The sequence below is a fragment of the Nerophis lumbriciformis genome, linkage group LG29 (assembly GCF_033978685.3).
Source record: "Nerophis lumbriciformis linkage group LG29, RoL_Nlum_v2.1, whole genome shotgun sequence".
Lineage (NCBI taxonomy): Eukaryota > Metazoa > Chordata > Actinopteri > Syngnathiformes > Syngnathidae > Nerophis > Nerophis lumbriciformis.
In genome coordinates, this window is record NC_084576.2 from 15,037,327 (window position 1) to 15,054,899 (window position 17,573).

Sequence of the window (17,573 nt, forward strand, 5' to 3'; positions counted from 1 at the left end):
ACCAATGAGCCGCCGAGGGCACGCCCCTATTGAGCCGACCAATAAGGGAAATATGCTACAATTAAAGGGGTGGTGTCCACAAAACAGGCGAGTAAACGTCCTTTTAGTGGCCCCGCCCACTTCTAAATACATAGATTGGTAAAGTTTTGAAGTTAAAAACCAAATGAAAAAGAGGCGTATATAGTGTTGATATTCATGTTTTATTGTGACTAAGTAGGCGTGTGCACGCCATGCTGGTTCAGAAAGTTTACATTATTGCATCACACACAACTCGCTTGTGTTTTTGGATGACCGAGTCAATGACTGAGAAGAACTATTTTGCATGCCAATGATGTTCTTGAAACGTTTATTTGCCGGGAAATTCCAGAACACTCAAATCCAAATGTGAAGGTCGGAATCTTATTGGTCACTGATGCAGACCCTGTCACCATGGCAACAGATCAAGTCATAATAATAAACATGATCAGCTGTGTCTGCATGCGCTTCATCCTCATCCCATTGACCTGACATTCTTACGTCAACACACACACAAGCGGTAACTTAATGCTGTAACAACTATTTTTTGTTATGATATTCTTGAATATTTTGCATATTGTGAACAGTCTTCTAGCAATCTGATACTTGGTGTCTTACTGTTACTTTAATGACATTTCATCTTACTAATTACAGAACGTTTAGCAAAAGTTAAAGTTGGCAGTTAACTGAAGTGCGATTATGCCATGTGAAGGGAACAAATGATCACATAACTTGCTCATCCCTGATGACAACGCTGGGGCCCCCTGCTGCTCGAGTAGTGCAAGTGTAATCTTGTATCTTTGGGGCGCTAAATCGTACTTTAAAAGGTCAAAACGTGTTGGAATTACGAGGCGAAGCGAGCACATTTTAATGTGAGGAGCTGGAACGAGATGAAGCTGAGGAGGACTTCAGACGGCAGGAACGAGCGGAGCACAGGCAAGCGATAGGCTACGTGACGTCTCGTAGAAAAAATACCACATCTCCCCAAATAAAGCATGGGCTTGGACAGCTAAGAAAATCTTATCAAAGGTTGAGCTCAGAAAACGCCACATTGTAAGTGAACCAGTGCTGGTGACAAAAACGTGACGACTTTCCTCCTCGCCGCTACGCCGCCACCTTGTTGTCCTTCTAGAAGAAAAAGAAAAGGACAATAAATATTAAATACGAAACATGGTGACAATATACCTGCGTGATCACATGCGGCACACGTCACCCTGTATGCTGATAGGTCGGCAAACTCCCGCCCGGCCTGGCTGTTTCCACGGTATCCGCCTCTGAAGCCTTGTGGCGGCGCGAAGGAGCCCCGGCTGGACGAACGGCCACGACTTCCACGGAAGCCTGAGAAGCCGTGACCACGATAACCCCCACGGCCCTGACCGTGACGAAAGGGGACGCCAAAAGTCTCCGCATTCATTCGCCTCTCCTCCGCCCAAGTCTTCCGACGCTCTCTTCGAGAAGGGCGAGGCAATCATTAGGGGCACATGTGACCATCTGTGAGTAACATGACTTGAAAAAACCAACTACCTCGGGAAAACGCTGCCTCCACACCTGTCGTTGGCTTTTCTGGTGGGTAGGGGGGCAGAACGAAGGCAAAATGACGTGGCGGGAAAGGAGGGTCATTTCTGATCAAGACGTGCAAACTCCAGCAGGTACATACCTGCTGTCGTCACATGAGATGTTGTCAAAGAAGGACTTGGTCTTGTCGTAAAAGCAGTTCGGACCGAGCGTGTCACCCTCTTCATGCGCGTTGCTCGTGTCGTTCTGTGTCTCAACGCCGGACTCGCCTTTCTCTTCGCCGTTCACTGCCTGCTCCGACTTGTCGTCTACCAGCAGAGAAAAATCATCATTGTCACCATGTACTCTTTTGGACTTCTTGGATCAACTTGGACTGGTGGTCTTGGGAGTCAGGTGATGACCTTTTATCTTCAGCTTGCTCTGAAACTCCCGTTCAATGTCCTCCTTGTTGAATTGGGCGTTGGCGCTCTCAAAGTCGAAGTCCTTCTCAAACTTGACGGCACCGTCACGTCGCACGTTGAAGCGGCCCCTACCTCGGTGTCCGCCCCCTCTTCCCCTCCGGTTAGCGTGTGCTAAAAAAAAGAAGAAAGAAATGTTAAGGAAAGTGGACATGGCGGCTTAAAGCGGAACTGCCCTTTTTGGGGGTAATTTTGTCTATTATTCACAATCTCTGTGTAAAACAAGAACTTTTTTTTTTTGTATTGTTTTATGCATTCTAAGTCATAAAGTTTGAGGTGGCTAACAATGCAGCTAATGGAAGTACAATATTTTGCCGATAAAGCAGTAAAAAAAAAAACATCCACAAAATGCCAACAATACCCTATTTATGTCTTGTGACCTTATTATTAACCAAATATCGATATCTAAAACAAACTATTTTTAGCCGTGTCGTGATCACAGAGAGCTAACTAGCTTGTGCTGCTAAATTGAGCCGGTGAGCTGCTTGATCGCCTCTGGGTTAGGGAAAGTTAATTCTAAATTATAATTACATGGATATTAAAAGGTTGTGGCCATAAACCGAGAAGTTCAACTTAAACCCCGAGATGACGAAAAAGACACGAAAAGACTCTCGTTTGCAGCCACCTTTTTTTTTTTTACCCCTTCGTTGGGATTATAATTAATTCTTCACATAAACGGGAAAATATGAACATCAGTCCGAATCCCAGTGAGGGCAGATAGTACAGTAAGCAATTGTTTTATTATGTTTGTAGTTTGTATTGTCTTGTTTAGCACTTAGCAATAGTGCTACATGATGCTTAGTGTTTAACTAATGCTAGATTGGTTTAGTATACACCTTATAAAACTTGTAGCTCATCCTCCTTATATTCAGGCTCAAAAATATAAGGTTCTGATCATCCTTTTCCCCAAAGTAATCGTTGTTGGCTCTCATGAAGTCTCCATGAGGCGTAGTAATTGTTGTTGTTGAAGGGAAAAGCGACCATTGTGATGAGTCTGTGAAATTAATACACCGCTGTATACTTAAAATGAGCAAAATATGTAAACATTACATGGTATTATGAATGTGCCTGTTACTACATCGCATATATACTTACAACATGTATACAAAATAGTTTTTTGGGACGTTTTTTTTTTCCAGTGCTTTATAGACACATAATAGAGCGACTCCCATTGGCTCCATTGTTAGCTGATCTTTGCTAATGTTTATTTACGAGTTAAAATTCATAGAAAAAAAAAGAAAAACATATGTGTGCTTGTCTTACATAAGGATTGTGAATGATAGGCAAAATTTCCCGAAAGTGCAGTTCCATACCTGCCAACTTTTGATATCAGAAAAACCTAGTAGCCAGGGTCCAGGGGCCGCAGGCCCCGGTAGGTCCAGGACAAAGTCCTGGTGGGGGGTTCAGGCTTCGCCCCCCGACGCAAAATGATTATTAGCATTCAGACAGGTTAAAATGTTGCTAAAACCATCACTTTTCTATCAGTCACAGTGACTTTTCAAAACAAAAATATTACAGCAAAAATCATATGGGTTGATTGACATGTTTATTCTGTAAGCTAACTTCAATAGTTTGAAATTATTTTGACAGTTAATGCCAGTTATCCTGTCAACCTTTCACAAGACTTAAATTTGTTAATTGAAAGTATAAACAGTATAAACACTTTTTACAGTAAACAAATGGTAAAACAGTACTAAACAATTCCATTAAAAAAAAAATTGGTGTCATTAACTTTCTGTCCAAGCTTGTATAATCTACTGCCTTGTTCAATTGTATAAAATATTCTGTGCCTAAAATTCCCATTTATATCACAATTATCATACTGTAAACATGGTAAGCTAACTTCATTAAAATTAATAGTCCTGTCAATAGCATGGAATTACAATTCATATGTAGTTTTTTTGTAAGCCTTTCAAAAGAATTCAAAATATGAAAAATTAATGAAAATTAATTTAAGCCATCAGACACTTGAAAAGTGGCACATCACATCTCTAATGTAATCATTTTAACTTTTCAACAGAAATAGCACTGCAAAAATATTAAGGACATACTTCTGTATTTTGGTAGTTATGCTGTCAACATTTAACAAGATTTCTTCAGCTTGGACTTGAAAGCATAAATAGTATAAACACTTTTAACAGTATAACAGTACTAAACAATTCCAATAGATAACATTGGTGTCATTACCTTTTTGTGGCTAAAATCCGAAAAACGTTGAAAGTTTTCCACTTGTATCGCTAGCAACGGCATTAGACTTGTGTTCTTTTGTCCCAACGTGGTCTTTTACATCGCTAATTCCTCCGTGTCCGATCGAAAAATCTTGTCTGCACAAGGTGCAATTCGCGTAGTTTTCACCCTTTTTGGAACGGATAATTATTCCCGGATAGGCTTTTGAATATTCTTCACGGAATGACTGCAGTTTTCTTTTCAGTTTAAGACTCGTTTGCGATTTTTCTCCGGCTGATTCCATGATCGTTCGCTCGTTTGGAAACAACGGCAACAGGTGCCTCGTGCTTGGCAGCGGTGCTATAAATAGCCTCGCGCATTTAAAAAAAAAATTTTTTTTTAATTAATGAAAAACCGTATTTTTTATCACTGCAACCGTAACCCGGAATAGGTTGATGAAAACCGTACTAATTACGGGAAAACCGGAGTAGTTGGCAGGTATGCAGTTCCCCTTTACGTTTGTGTGAAGGGGCTCTAACTAGTCTCACCCCTCCTCGGGTCCACAAGGTCCTGCTGTGGAGTCCTTCCAGTGCTTTGAGTCAAAGTGGGAGGAGCCGTACGAGTCTGGGCGGGGCTACGGCGACCCAGGCTTGGGATGGCAGGTACGGCAGCCGTGGCAGTGCTTGGAGCAGATTTTCTCACCTGTTCCACAATGGGGGCGCTCTTCTTCACAGGATCCGGAGGTGGGCTGCTGCGTCCTGGGAGGGACAACAAAATTGGGAAGATGGTATACGCGTTTCCACTGCCATGGATGTTAGTACTTACCGACGCCTCCATATTGAGGGGCGACGAGGGTGCTGGTGTTAAACTGGTTGTAGGAGGAAAGCGGGGCGCGGTTGAAGAGCCCATAGGAAGTTGCAGACGGGAAGGCGTTGGGAAGCACAGCGGCCGAGGATGATGGAGTGGAACTTATGGAGGACTAATGGAGACAGAGAGAGAGAGGGCTTACAATTATGATTCAAGGAGTCAATTAAAAGGGTCTTGTGTTGGAACACACACCTGGACGATGGCTGGGTCCTGGGGGAAGGAGCTTGTGGGCTTTGGGGGCTCGCACACTGTCAGATCCTTGATGTCGCTTCCTCGAAAGATGATGTACTCAAAGGTGTCATCGCGAGGCGGGATGGGCCTGTCAGTGGGCCGGTCTTCAGTACCGAAGGAACGCACTAAGATGAGATGGGACAGGTGTCATTTAGACTTGCTGGCACACATCATGTATTGTATTATGTTTTAAACATCTCTAGGTAAAATTCCGACCACAAATAGACATATTTGCCAAGCACTGTTTGCTAATTAGCTAATTTAATTGTCACAAAGAGTGGTCAAATATTAAATGCCGCGCCAACAATCTCGAAACTGCTTTTGGACAGACCACTAGTGACGTCATCATGCTTGAACACTAGCAAACTTCAACTTTGCCTAAAGCAACTTGGTGTTAGCCTACTTGTTCAGGATATTAAAAAAAATGTTTAAATCAAAAACGGAAAGTCGTTTACGTTAAGAACATTTCAACAGAATTTTGGGTTCTTAATCTTCCCACAGGAGTTAGCATGCAGTGAAAATTGTGGCTGTAAGCTCTAAGTGGGCCGAATGTCTACTTTGAACAGTCCTGTATGATACTAGTACTTTAGAAACAATTTGGTAATTGTATCGGTTGGACCAATAACAAGCTATCTCATTCAGTTGCAGCCATTAGTTACAACGTTAGCTATTTGCCACCTTTAGCTAAAGCCACCGTGGAGTTCTCGGTGTCGATGGTGTACAAAATCCCTTCGTAGCGGATCTCGGCCTTCGAGATGAGGCTGATTTTACTGCCGAGGTACGGCGTCCCGCCACTCATGTTGTCCTCCACAAAACGACGGTTGTGACGAGAAGCAAAATGGACGAGCACTCCGAACCGGTAGATGAGCAGAAGTCACTAGAGTCGACAGCGACGAAATTCGTCTGCAGTTTTGCTACAACAACATGGCTACCTCATCCGCCATTGAGGGGGGGGTTCCACACGCGCAAGGCCTGATGGGAAATTGTAGTCTCTCGCGTACACATAGATCTCCATTGAGTAGGAAAGCATTGCAGCACGAAGCTCGACATTGGTGGCCGTCGAACGGATCAATGTTTAAAAACAAAAGTAATAAAGAGAACATTTTAAAAATATTTGAGGAAATTGTGCAAATGTGTTGTAACACTCAACAGCTAACCTGCTTTAGCAACCAAAAGCTTTCACTCGTTTTAGGTGAACGAACAAATAGTTCCTGAAGGTGGAATAATGTCACATCTTTGTTTTGGCGCTAGTTCTGAATTCTGAATTATAATCCGATTTTTAAAAGTATATCTAACAATTTGATACGTGCATATGTTTAAAAAAACACAGTCTACTCCTTCTAGTTCTATGGTCAAAACCATTGCTGATCCTCCGCGCATGCGTACATTCTAAAATACGATTTGCACAACGGTCCACGATCAAAGATGGCGGGAGCCTCCGACCCGCTGGAGGACATGCTCTTCAATGAAGTAGACGAAAAGGCAGTCAGCGACTTAGTTGGCTCTTTGGAATCACAATTGGGGCAACCAAAAGCACCCGCTGCGTCTTATTCTACCGGAAAACGGGACGGAGCTCCGACCGCTGCGAGTCACTTCTCAGGGAAAGTGCGCGACCAAGAGCCGCAACAAGGACACCTACAGGCGGCTTTAAAGCTCCAGTCTTCCGCCGGCGAGCTTCACCCTTCTTCTACCTCCCCTGGCGGCAGCGGAGCCCTGGTCGGTGGGGGGAGCGGTGTGCACACATTCGGGTCGGCTGCTTCGATCTCAACCGTCCCCGCACCGGGAGTCCAAACTTTGAGCACCCAGCCTGCCGCCGCTAGCTTCCAGCGGGCAGCTGAACCCAGCAGGACTGCCTCGCCGGGCTTGCAAAGTTTAAACGGCAACGCAGGAGCTGTCAAGTTGCTGAACTCTACCTGTGTGGCCCCCGCGGCAGCAGCGAGTAACTCTCTTGTCATGGCTGCCAACTTCCACCCTGGACCCCAGTCTACGGCTCCCGCCGCCCCCCCACAATTACTCCCCAGCCCGACTGTCAGCATTGCTCAGAACGGACTCGATCCTAAAGGGGGGCAGTTGGTGTCACCGGGTGCTCCCTCGCCGACTACGTTGGTGAACCACGGCAAGATTATTGTGCCCGGTCAGCCCGCGGCTGGGAACTCTGTCATTCTGACCGGCGCCCCTCCACCCGCTCCGGCCATGTCGCCCGTCACTCAGCCCCAGAGTGTTGCGGGTCTATCCGCTGCAGCGCCCAAGCTGGCCGTTAACGGGCTGGGACAGCCCGGAGTGACTATGGTGAGACCTGCTGGCGTCCCCGCGGTAGCAGGATCCGTCCAGCAGCAGAGACCCGGGATCGTGACGGGGATGACACGACTGGCCACCCCCCAGCCCCCGTTGGCTGTTCGGCCTCAGCAGCAGGCCACCATCCAGCTTCCTCCTGGGTTCTCTATGCCTGCAGGTAAGCCAGAGCCAGAACTTTCTCATATTTACTTTTTTTTTTTAAATGTAAATCCGTGTACTTCAGCATTTGTAAAAACTTACAGAAAACCTATTGGGTTGTGTGGGCACCTTTACCTACATGTTGGTTCTGTAGAAGTTCTGCTGTTTAAAACAGTCAAGACACTACAGCTCGAACTCTCAAGTTTGGTGACACTCAAAGTGGTTCTGGTCTCTCTTACTTGGAGCTTCCTAAAGAGTTGACTGTGTATATGTCAGGTATGGTTTTGGTCCGGATTGAGACGGGTCAGCTGGTCATGGTCCCGCAGCAGGTTCTGGCCCAGGCGCAGGCTAAGACGCAACAGAGTGCCACAGTAGCTAACATCGCTCAAAGACCCGCCACTCCAACTGCAACCGCCGCCATCCGGGTCAGCAACGCCCCTTCGGTGAGTTGTGGACGGGAGGACTTGACTTGTGTCGAGCAGTTGGTGTTTGATGTTGTTGCGTGCAGACACCTGGTACGCCTCAGAATATCCGCCTGACCACCCCCACTCAAACCAGACTGGTCCCGTCTCCTTCGTCCTCCTCCACCTCGTCCTCCACCTCTTCCCCTGTCCAGGTGTGACTCCGTTGACATTTTTAGACATGCGTCTTTGCTTGTGGCGGCCATGTTGACGTTGTAGTTTTGGGTCATAAGGCCATCACTGTCGCACCCGGTGCTCCCGCCGTGTCAGTGATGATGACCCCGCCTCCGAAGGCCCCAACGGTGATGGCGGCGGAGGCGGCGCCCGTCGTCAAATCCTCAACGCCTCCCGTGACCGGTGCCTCGCCTGCTCAGAGCGCCACGCCCACTACCAGGGTGGCTGTGGTGTCCCAGGTGAGTCTATCCACAGCTTGATGGCTGACTTCGGTTACCAATTTGTTACAATGTCAACTCAATCGGGATTGTTAGCCAGTCCAATGACTTTTACTGTGTCAACAGGAAATGCAAGAAAACGTGAAGAAATGCAAGAACTTCCTGGCCATGCTCATCAAGTTGGCATCCAACAACTCACCCTCACCCGACACGTCCAAGAATGTCAAATCTCTGGTCCAGGATCTCCTTGTAAGTAACCTATTTTATTGTGTGCGTGTGTGTGTGTGTGTGTGTGTGTGTGTGTGTGTGTGTGTGTGTGTGTGTGTGTGTGTGTGTGTGTGTGTGTGTGTGTGTGTGTGTGTGTGTGTGTGTCACTTTGAGACAGGCAATATGCCTAAAATCTATATCAAGCTATATATTGCAGCGTCCTGCAATAACAATATATATTACAATATATTATTTTGCGTATAAATGATGATAGAACCATTTCAAAATAGGTTACAAAGGCTCCTAATTTGGCTACTGATGTACACGGTAACACAAAGCTTTATTTCCAGTTGTATTATTTTGTCAAAACTATTATTAATATACTTGCTAATTTTCTGTTAATAGCTTGGAACTTTTTGTTGTAATATGGTTCTATCTGTCTTTCTTGGAAAAAGTAATTAGCACTTATTCTTATATTGTTTGAATACTTTACAGTACTTTTGTAGCCATACTACAAATGTTGGTATCAATCACGTATACTAAGTAGTTACAGGGGCAGTATTGATCATACCAATGCTGATACTTATTAAGACCCTTGAATGATTACATTTTGATCACAATTATAATCACACGGAAAAATAGAGAATGGCTGTGTAACAATATCAATAAAATATTTTAAGAATTTCCTACTATTCGTTCTGATTCACATTTTGGGTTGCTCTTATAGTCCTCCTGTGTCCAGGGACTTACTTCCTGAGTTTGAAAACAATAACAATAACGACAAAAGATTATTTGATGATAATTATAATATTCAATTAACCACAGCGGTATCGGCCAAATTTATTTGGTATGGGTACTGTTGATATTTGTATCGATCCACCCACCTTTGTTTACATTCAAGAGCTCTAGCTTGATGTTAGCAGTTAGCTTATACTCCTACAGTGTGTAGTGTAGCATGTTTATCTATTAATTTTCCAGGGTGATTATACTTAAATATGTTTATTTGCCACCGTGGAGGTGAGGATTGTTGATTTAGAAGTGGTTTTGCTGCACGGTGGAGGGACATTAGCCGCTATTAAGGATGCTACATTGCATTGAGAGCACAATAGTTCTCTCGTCGCTGTCAAATTTGTAGAACACAGCTAGTATGTGTAGGGGTGTAACGGTACACAAAAATTTCGGTTCGGTACATACCTCGGCTTAGCGGTCACGGTTCGGTTCATTTTCGGTACAGTAAGAAAACAACAAACTATACATTTTTTGGTTATTTATTTACCAAATTTGTAAACCATGGCTTTATCCTTTTAACATTGGGAACACTATAATAATTCTGCCCACGTTAATCAACATTAAACTGCCTCAAGTTGTCGCTCAGATTAAATAAAATGACAAAACTTTTCTTCTACATTTAAAAAGTGCAACATTAAACAGTTTCAAGTCAACTCATCATGCTTAATGTATTACATAATTTGGTAAGCCTGTAGTTGTTTTTTATTATGTAAATGTTATATTTTTATCAACATGTGATAGCAGGGACCCTGCCATTCAAAACTAGGATGCTCCATTACTAACGATTAATGTAACGATAGCTGAAAAAAATAGTACAATAGCAATAGGAGAGACTATTCATCCCTGAACACCATGGAGTTCATGTAGGCTTCAGGATGCAGTTACATTATTAAATCAACTATCAGAGACAGAAACTCTTCATTTAACATAATGTCCTTTTTTGCTGCTTCAACACAGCTCAATCAACACAGAACAAGGTAAAGTGAAATAACAGACAGACAGGGCTTTGCTGTCCGTAACACACATACACACACACGCACGCACACACACACACAAACACACACCGCAAAATGAGCGAACGTTACGCTAAAAGCTAATTAGCCTTCACCTCAAGCCAGGACTGTGAGCGAGCTGAGCTGCCGTTTAGGTTTCTAGAACGTCAACGGGCTCATAGTGATGTTACTAGTACCGTAGTTGACTGGGAGGTGTTTATTATAATTTGGGGAGAGTCCGCTGCCTTATTCTCCCCTGCTAAACACCTACCTGCTCGACGCTGGAGCACTGATTCCATGCGCTCTGAATATGCACTGCTGATTGGTTGTTACCGCTCTGAATACGCACTGCTGATTGGCTGTTACCGCTCCGTGTGTAACCAATCAGATGGTTGTGTGTGTGGGACAATGCTGGGTGCTGTGTAGAAAGTACTGACAGAGACATAGGCAGAACGCAGAGCAGCTTGTTAAGACTTTAGCTTTTGGCTACTTAATATGTTCGTGTGGAAACTCGTTCGGTACACCTCCGAACCGAACCGAAACCCCCGTACCGAAACGGTTCAATACAAATGCACGTACCTTTACACCCCTAATTATGTGTCATCAAGATGTAATATCACGATATAATGATAGTACTAAAATGTGTATCATCGGCCATTTTTATATCGTCTATATCTAACTCTACCCTCACTTGGCGGTTGTGTTTGTCCAGGATGCAAAGATCGAGCCCGAGGAGTTCACCAATCGTCTGCAGGCGGAGCTCAAGTCCTCACCACAGCCCTACCTCATCCCCTTCCTCAAGGTACTAGCGCTCTCATGGTTTTGCTGTGCTGGAGTTATCTCTAACCCATCATTAATCTATCCACGCTTCTTGAAATATCTTCTGTCTCCAGAAAACTCTTCCCGCTTTGCGTCAGTCATTACTTAGCAATCAGCAGTCTCTGGTCACACCCGCCGCCTGCGTCCCGCCTCCCACTCCCCACGTCGCTGGGACTACCGCCGCCATTCGGCCACGGTTACCCATCAGCCCTGTCGCCGGCGCTGTTCGAATGAATGCTCCGCTCACCAGCACAACTCTGGTACCGTGACCATCTTTTGTACACTTGTTTCCGAACCAGGACTTATCCTTGCTTGGACCTCTGAGGCTTCTTCCACACTAAATGCTAGCCTCGCTGTCCACTTCTTATTTATTAGGCTGCGGGCCGAGGCGGCGTCCACACGCTTCAGACTCGTCCGTCGATGATCATGGGTCAGACCATCAGACCCCACGGTGAGTCCTGTGGGCGCCTCTTCAGACCACCAAGTGCAGCAAGAACATTAAACCGACGGCGTGACATTTGGGTTCTCTGCAGGCACATTTGTCCGAGGGCCTGCCGCCATCATTGGCAGAAGTGTTGTTAACTTGGCAGCGCAAGCCAATCAGAAGAAAGTGGGTGACCCAGGGGGCGGAACTTTCAGGTGAAGTGTTGGTCATTGGTCAGCTTGATTCAGTTGGGCTAAAAAGTATTTCATCTCCCCGCACTGCTTCATGTTGTCAGAAGTAGTGGACCCTAGGTCACCATGACAACGGCATTAAATTAATTTTCCGACTAACATGTCGTTCAACGGTCGACCTCCGCAGGGACGACGACGACATCAACGACGTAGCCTCGATGGCCGGTGTCAACCTCAGCGAGGAGAACGCTCGCATTCTTGCCACAAGCTCCGAGTTTGTCGGCACCAAAATCCGCTCGTGCAAGGACGAGTCCTTCCTGCCCGCTGGGCTCCTGCACCGCCGCATCCTGGAGACAGGTAATGGGTCAAAGGTCATACGATTCAGTGCATACATATATTTACAATCATGTGACCTCGAGGCACTTCCAGATTTCAGGCGATGGTCTAACCCCCATTAAGCTCCTGTTGTTTTTTACCTGCATCAGTGCAGATTTAGGCGTATTTTAAAAGGTTTAGAGGCAAATATAAAAGCGATCATGAAAAAAATAGTTTAAAAGGGATGGTGTGGATTTTTGCACTCTTAAGAAAAATTATTTTTTTAAAGATTTAAACCATTTATCATGACCAAGACGTTACTTCTACCTCACTTCACTTGACACTTACGGCATTTAGAGAAGAAAATATCGAAGGCACATCATGTCTTTACATCTGACCGGTCCACAAATTAAACATTAATCGATGAAACACAAAATTGGACTTATTCGTGCACTGGTAACGTATTTGATTGACAGAACGAGTGCCGGGCTGCTGTGATCATGACGCTAATGAGAAAAAGGATACGTTTGTTTGAAGTTGATTTCCTGCTACAAATATTACTCTCATCTACAATTCATGTCTGCAGTTATTTTCATGCTGTGAAATTCATATTTTGTCTCATTATTTAGCTGTATATGTTCCTGTTGTTCAGCATGAATCTTTGCTGGCGATGTCAAAAAACTGTTTTTGCTGTTGAGCCTACGAGAGATTTATTTGTCTAGTTTATTATTACTATTAAGGATATTTTATTGATGCTCACAAATATCACCAAAAACGCTACAATGTGGTCATCCGTGTCGCTTGGCTTTCCTGCACAACAACAACAACAACTAAGCTTTTAGTTTCTATTATGAAAATCGAGAAAGAAAATACGGTGGATTGGACCAACAATCACAATATTTATTTCTAGGACTTAACATGACTTTAGTTTATATGCACAAGCAAGTCTTTGTAGTTATATTTAGGCAGAACCACCAAAAAAGAACACAAACTAATGCAATCTATTGTCCTTTCTTTACATTTATTTCTGCTCTCAAACTACTAATATAGTAGAGAATAAACTGAATTGAATCACAGAACGTTTGTCAAACACATCAAATGTTCAAACAAACATTTTTACAAAGTGATGGCTGTAGACACATACATGGTCCGATTGTATTCCACAAGATGTTTTTAAGAGCCATTTCCTTCTATGCACTTTTGTTTTTCCCTGACTTTATTACTTTTATGACCCACTTCTTTCGGGACTCTACGAAAACTCTTTCCTAGCTCTGTATTTGAACGACTGGAACACCCAAAAACAGAACAGCAATACGGCATTTTCTGCTCAAACTTTACACTCACTCTCACTTGTTTTAATACTACACTCAAGCTGCTTGACCACCGTGTGAATTAAGCTGTGGAGAAGAACCTTCTTATTGGGACCCTCTCTTTAGAAGGGAAGAGTCCACCCAGATTCTTTAATTCTAAGGCTGTCTAAAATAAATGAGAGGCGACTAGAATTGAAGATGAATATTTTTTGCTATACCAAAAGAGTAAATACAAACAATAGCAATATCAGCACTAAATAGAGGACTGAGGCGTCAAAAATGCGGAGCAATCTCTAAAATGGTCGCCCCCCCTCGCATGCTTTTGTCCACCTCGGCTGCTTTGCTTTGGCAGGGGTCGAAACTTAAAGATAACTTGGTGTGTGTGTATGCCGAACGCATTCTTCTCTACATTCGCTCCTCACACCTGGTACCTAATGAACCCATTAAAACCAGAGAGATTAATAAAAGTGTGTGTGTGCACATGGATAAATAACAGTGAGATCATTGTGTTTATCTCCTTGAACAAAACTGTGGCCAAAGCCAGTAACTTCTAAAGCGATCCATTTTGCTCAAAGGTGGGAAAATGTTCCTCTAACACACCCATCAGGTGAACAGTTCTGAATACTTGTGTTTTGCGTCGCCTCCACAGCAAGGAAGCTGGGCGTGAGCGAGGTGCCGCTTGAAGTGGTCAACTTGGTGTCGCACGCTACGCAGTCCAGACTGCGCGCGGTCTTGGAGAAGGTCACCATGGTTGCTCAGCACCGAGCAGACGGAGTCAAGGTGAGAGAAAAAGGTGTCCAGGTGGTCTGTGTCCATGTGGCGTCTGTTAGACAAGCCTGACATTTTTGTTTTCTGTCATCAGGACGAAGATCATCACGAACAGACGTCAGATGTTCGCTCTCAGCTTCGTTTCTTCGAGCAGTTGGAACGTCTGGAGAAGCAGAGGAAGGACGAGCAAGAGCGAGAAATTCTGCTGAAGGCCGCTAAGGTCCTGATCTGACTGACTACGCTTTGTTTGCACACGAGTGACGCCATCCAGCCTTTTCAGCACTGAAGTGAGCCTTCGTGTCTCTCTTGCAGAGTCGTGCCAGACAAGAAGATCCCGAGCAGGCTCGCCTGAAGCAGAAGGCCAAAGAGGTTTGTGCTCATCAGTCAGAGGAGAAGTTCTACACAAAGTTTTTAAACGAGTGCTACAAATTAATGCTAATGTATTGGTTTTACAGGAAAGATGACTATAGCAAAAATAATCATCACAATTATGTTGATTGATATTGAAATCACGATTAATAACCCGATTATTCATTAATTTGAAAAAAAGAGTATTTATTGTAAAAGTCGCCAAAACTCAACTTTAAATACCGGTAATATAATTTAAAAGAAGAAGAGATATAAATTAGTAATGAATAAACAAGTGAAATAATAATAATAGTAACAACAATAAAAACAATAGCAATATAATAACATTTAGTTTTTCCTTTTTAATTGTATTAAATTCCAATCTTTACATTTTACTCCCTTTTTACCACCATAGAGTGTGTGCTTTTTGTGTCACAAATAATTTTATAAAATGCAAAAATCCTCACATTTGTTGGTGCAATACATCATTGGACACTTTTTACCAATATTTAAAGTCGAAGCAATAATATTTTTTGTAAATGCATCAATGAGTATTTTAATGCATTATGCTTGTGTAAGGTACTTTTTTGAAACCTTTATTTTGTTAGCCCAGCCAGACCGAATGTTCCGCACAGCGCTGTTATTGTAAAGGGGGATGTGTGCTGCTGTTCCGAGCTTGACGAGTTTTAAGGCGACCAGAGGCCGTTTAAAAAAAATAAAAAATAAACGAGCCTCTCAAGTTGCAACTGCTGTCCTGTTTCGACATTGATCTCACATCCGTGATGTCGTTTACAACAACAGATTAGATGTATTGTGCTTGTATGGTTTGTTCTTGCTAGCTTTAGCTTCGTAGTTTAGTTGCTCTCGACATTGTTTCATTTAGGATGTGTTTTCGGGGACGAATGAGCGGTATGATTTTCCCAAACAAATGTTCCTTTCCCTCACAGTGACAACATTTCACTTAAATTAATGTCAATTTCCGTGATATTCTGCGTTTAACAGTGGATTCCGTTTTATTGGCCAACTCTGTGACTTTGTCCATGGTTATGTTAACTCGGAAATGCTGTACTTTTTTTGTTAGGTTTAGTGATTATTGATTAGGAATACTAGCATTGTGTGAAATAAAAAGTAACAACCATGGTGAGATCCCAAACATCTAGTAGACATGCTCTTTTTTTCTCTCATACGCTCCTCATCTGTTTCACTGGTACAAGCTCAGGAATTTGCATGCACTTTGTGCGGGCAATTATCGTTTTTTTCGTTGTAATATTTTTATGATTGTGAAAAGCTAAAAATCGAAATTCGAATAATTATCCAGCCCTACCAAGAACCTAACTTTTCTTTTTGTCCTGTAACAGATGCAGCAACAGGAGTTGGCTCAAATCCGACAGCGAGACGCCAACCTCACCGCGCTGGCTGCCATTGGGCCTCGGAAGAAACGCAGGATGGACTCGCCGGGTAGCACTACAGCCTGCACAGAGGTAATGTTCATCTGTGTTGTCAAAACAGAAAAGGATGCCCCCCCCCCGGTAATGAACTTACTAATGAGTCAGTATTGTATTTGACTCAGGTCGTGTCGAGTGGAAGCCCCGCCTCGTCCCGCCAGCAGCTGCGTCAGCGCATCACTAGAGTCAACCTCAGGGACTTGATCGTGTGTCTAGAGCAGGACGGCAGCACGGCGCGCTCGCTAACGCTCTATAAAGCGCTGCTCAAGTGAGGCGTACCTCCCGGACCCTGCCCTCCTGGGGCCCATGCTTGGTACAGACGGCGGCTCAGAGCCTTCCCACTCCATGAGTCACGCCCCCCACCTGAAAGTATCCACGACGTGGCAACGAGGCAATGTGAGGTCACAATGTGACTGTCTGCTAAGGAATACAATGCATCCATTAGCTTATCTTAAAGCTAACATACATTTTTTTTTTCAAGCTGCACAAATACAACAGCACGGATTTGTTGCCATGGACCCTATGGTGGCCATCTTTTACTAAACATGGTTTCACTACACTAACATGCTGTCGAGCCACTCAGAGACTGTTTACTGATGAACTCCTTGATAAAAACCATGAATGAATTCACATTTAGCATTCATATGCTAAGCTATGATGCTCTAATGATGACACCTGGATTAGGATGCAGGCTTGTCCACCTGTTTATCTGATCAAAATGCAAGTGATTTTTTTGTTGGGAAAAACGTTGGCGCCTCATTCAGGCGTAGCCCGCCTGTGATCCCCTCAATGATGCAACGTGTCGCAGTGCAAAGACTTTGTGACTTTATCTTGTAGTGCATAATGCAGTTTTTCTTCACTTTTTAAGACTTTTTGGAGGTTTTTAACGCTTTACATGTTTGTTTCTGACGAGCGCACCGGTTGGTCGACATGAACTTTTACGATTATTTATATTTCCTATATTCTGTACTCAATCATTAAATTTTACACCTGTTTGTACCTTGACTAAAATTAAATAAAGATATGTCAAAAGAGCACTGATGTCATCAACAGTTGACCAGTGATTACCGTGATGAGGTTTCATCACTTTAGCTGGTGGAATGAGAAGTAACTCAATATCCCCTAAATGATGTGTATAAAATTACCCTAAAATATTGAAGCAAAAATAAAAAACATTAAAGCTGCAAGCAGCACTGAACGGGCCCTTGCACCTCCTTGCAACCAAAGCCAAAAATGAAATGCTAACAGAATGGACCAGAAACCAAGTTATATGACTCTGAAAAGTTAGCATATTAACAGTTAGGATGTGTCAAATACCATGTTATGTGAATTTGAGGTATTTGGTTGCAAGATTGGCTAAAAAAAAGTTAACATGCAAGTTTAACGACTAAACATTGTGCAGAAAAAAAAGAGTCCAAAGCAGCACT

The 17,573-nt window shown here is 43.7% G+C and overlaps 2 protein-coding genes across 2 annotated transcripts; one reads left to right on the top strand and one right to left on the bottom strand.

Moving 5' to 3' along the window:
• Positions 1 to 181: 181 nt before the first annotated feature.
• On the bottom strand, positions 182 to 6,217 carry lsm14aa (LSM14A mRNA processing body assembly factor a). The gene is made up of 9 exons (XM_061924984.2): positions 5,931 to 6,217; positions 5,214 to 5,377; positions 4,980 to 5,133; positions 4,703 to 4,912; positions 1,932 to 2,102; positions 1,673 to 1,838; positions 1,540 to 1,578; positions 1,229 to 1,463; positions 182 to 1,143 (listed from the first exon to the last, which is right to left on the bottom strand). Exons 1-9 carry the CDS (start codon positions 6,049 to 6,051, stop codon positions 1,120 to 1,122), a joined length of 1,284 nt encoding a protein of 427 aa, XP_061780968.1. The 5' UTR covers positions 6,052 to 6,217; the 3' UTR covers positions 182 to 1,119.
• A 443-nt stretch (positions 6,218 to 6,660) lies between these two features.
• Positions 6,661 to 17,181, top strand: LOC133572188 (transcription initiation factor TFIID subunit 4-like). The gene is made up of 15 exons (XM_061924983.2): positions 6,661 to 7,704; positions 7,962 to 8,128; positions 8,194 to 8,301; positions 8,380 to 8,559; positions 8,665 to 8,787; positions 11,239 to 11,328; positions 11,420 to 11,605; positions 11,721 to 11,796; positions 11,879 to 11,984; positions 12,148 to 12,317; positions 14,235 to 14,365; positions 14,448 to 14,573; positions 14,666 to 14,722; positions 16,060 to 16,182; positions 16,272 to 17,181. Exons 1-15 carry the CDS (start codon positions 6,678 to 6,680, stop codon positions 16,416 to 16,418), a joined length of 2,817 nt encoding a protein of 938 aa, XP_061780967.2. The 5' UTR covers positions 6,661 to 6,677; the 3' UTR covers positions 16,419 to 17,181.
• The last annotated feature ends 392 nt before the right edge of the window (positions 17,182 to 17,573 follow it).

What these genes read in the sequence shown, in the direction of transcription:
- lsm14aa (XM_061924984.2), bottom strand. Translation starts at nt 6,051, where the DNA reads ATGAGTGGCGGGACGCCGTACCTCGGCAGTAAAATCAGCCTCATCTCG. An exon ending in CCTTGTGGACCCGAGGAGGG is followed by an intron (nt 2,103 to 4,702) that starts GTGAGACTAGTT and finishes TCTTTTTTTTAG; the next exon opens with CACACGCTAACCGGAGGGGA. An exon ending in GAGCAAGCTGAAGATAAAAG is followed by an intron (nt 1,839 to 1,931) that starts GTCATCACCTGA and finishes CTCTGCTGGTAG; the next exon opens with ACGACAAGTCGGAGCAGGCA.
- LOC133572188 (XM_061924983.2), top strand. Translation starts at nt 6,678, where the DNA reads ATGGCGGGAGCCTCCGACCCGCTGGAGGACATGCTCTTCAATGAAGTA. An exon ending in TGGGTTCTCTATGCCTGCAG is followed by an intron (nt 7,705 to 7,961) that starts GTAAGCCAGAGC and finishes TGTATATGTCAG; the next exon opens with GTATGGTTTTGGTCCGGATT. An exon ending in TGAAGCAGAAGGCCAAAGAG is followed by an intron (nt 14,723 to 16,059) that starts GTTTGTGCTCAT and finishes GTCCTGTAACAG; the next exon opens with ATGCAGCAACAGGAGTTGGC.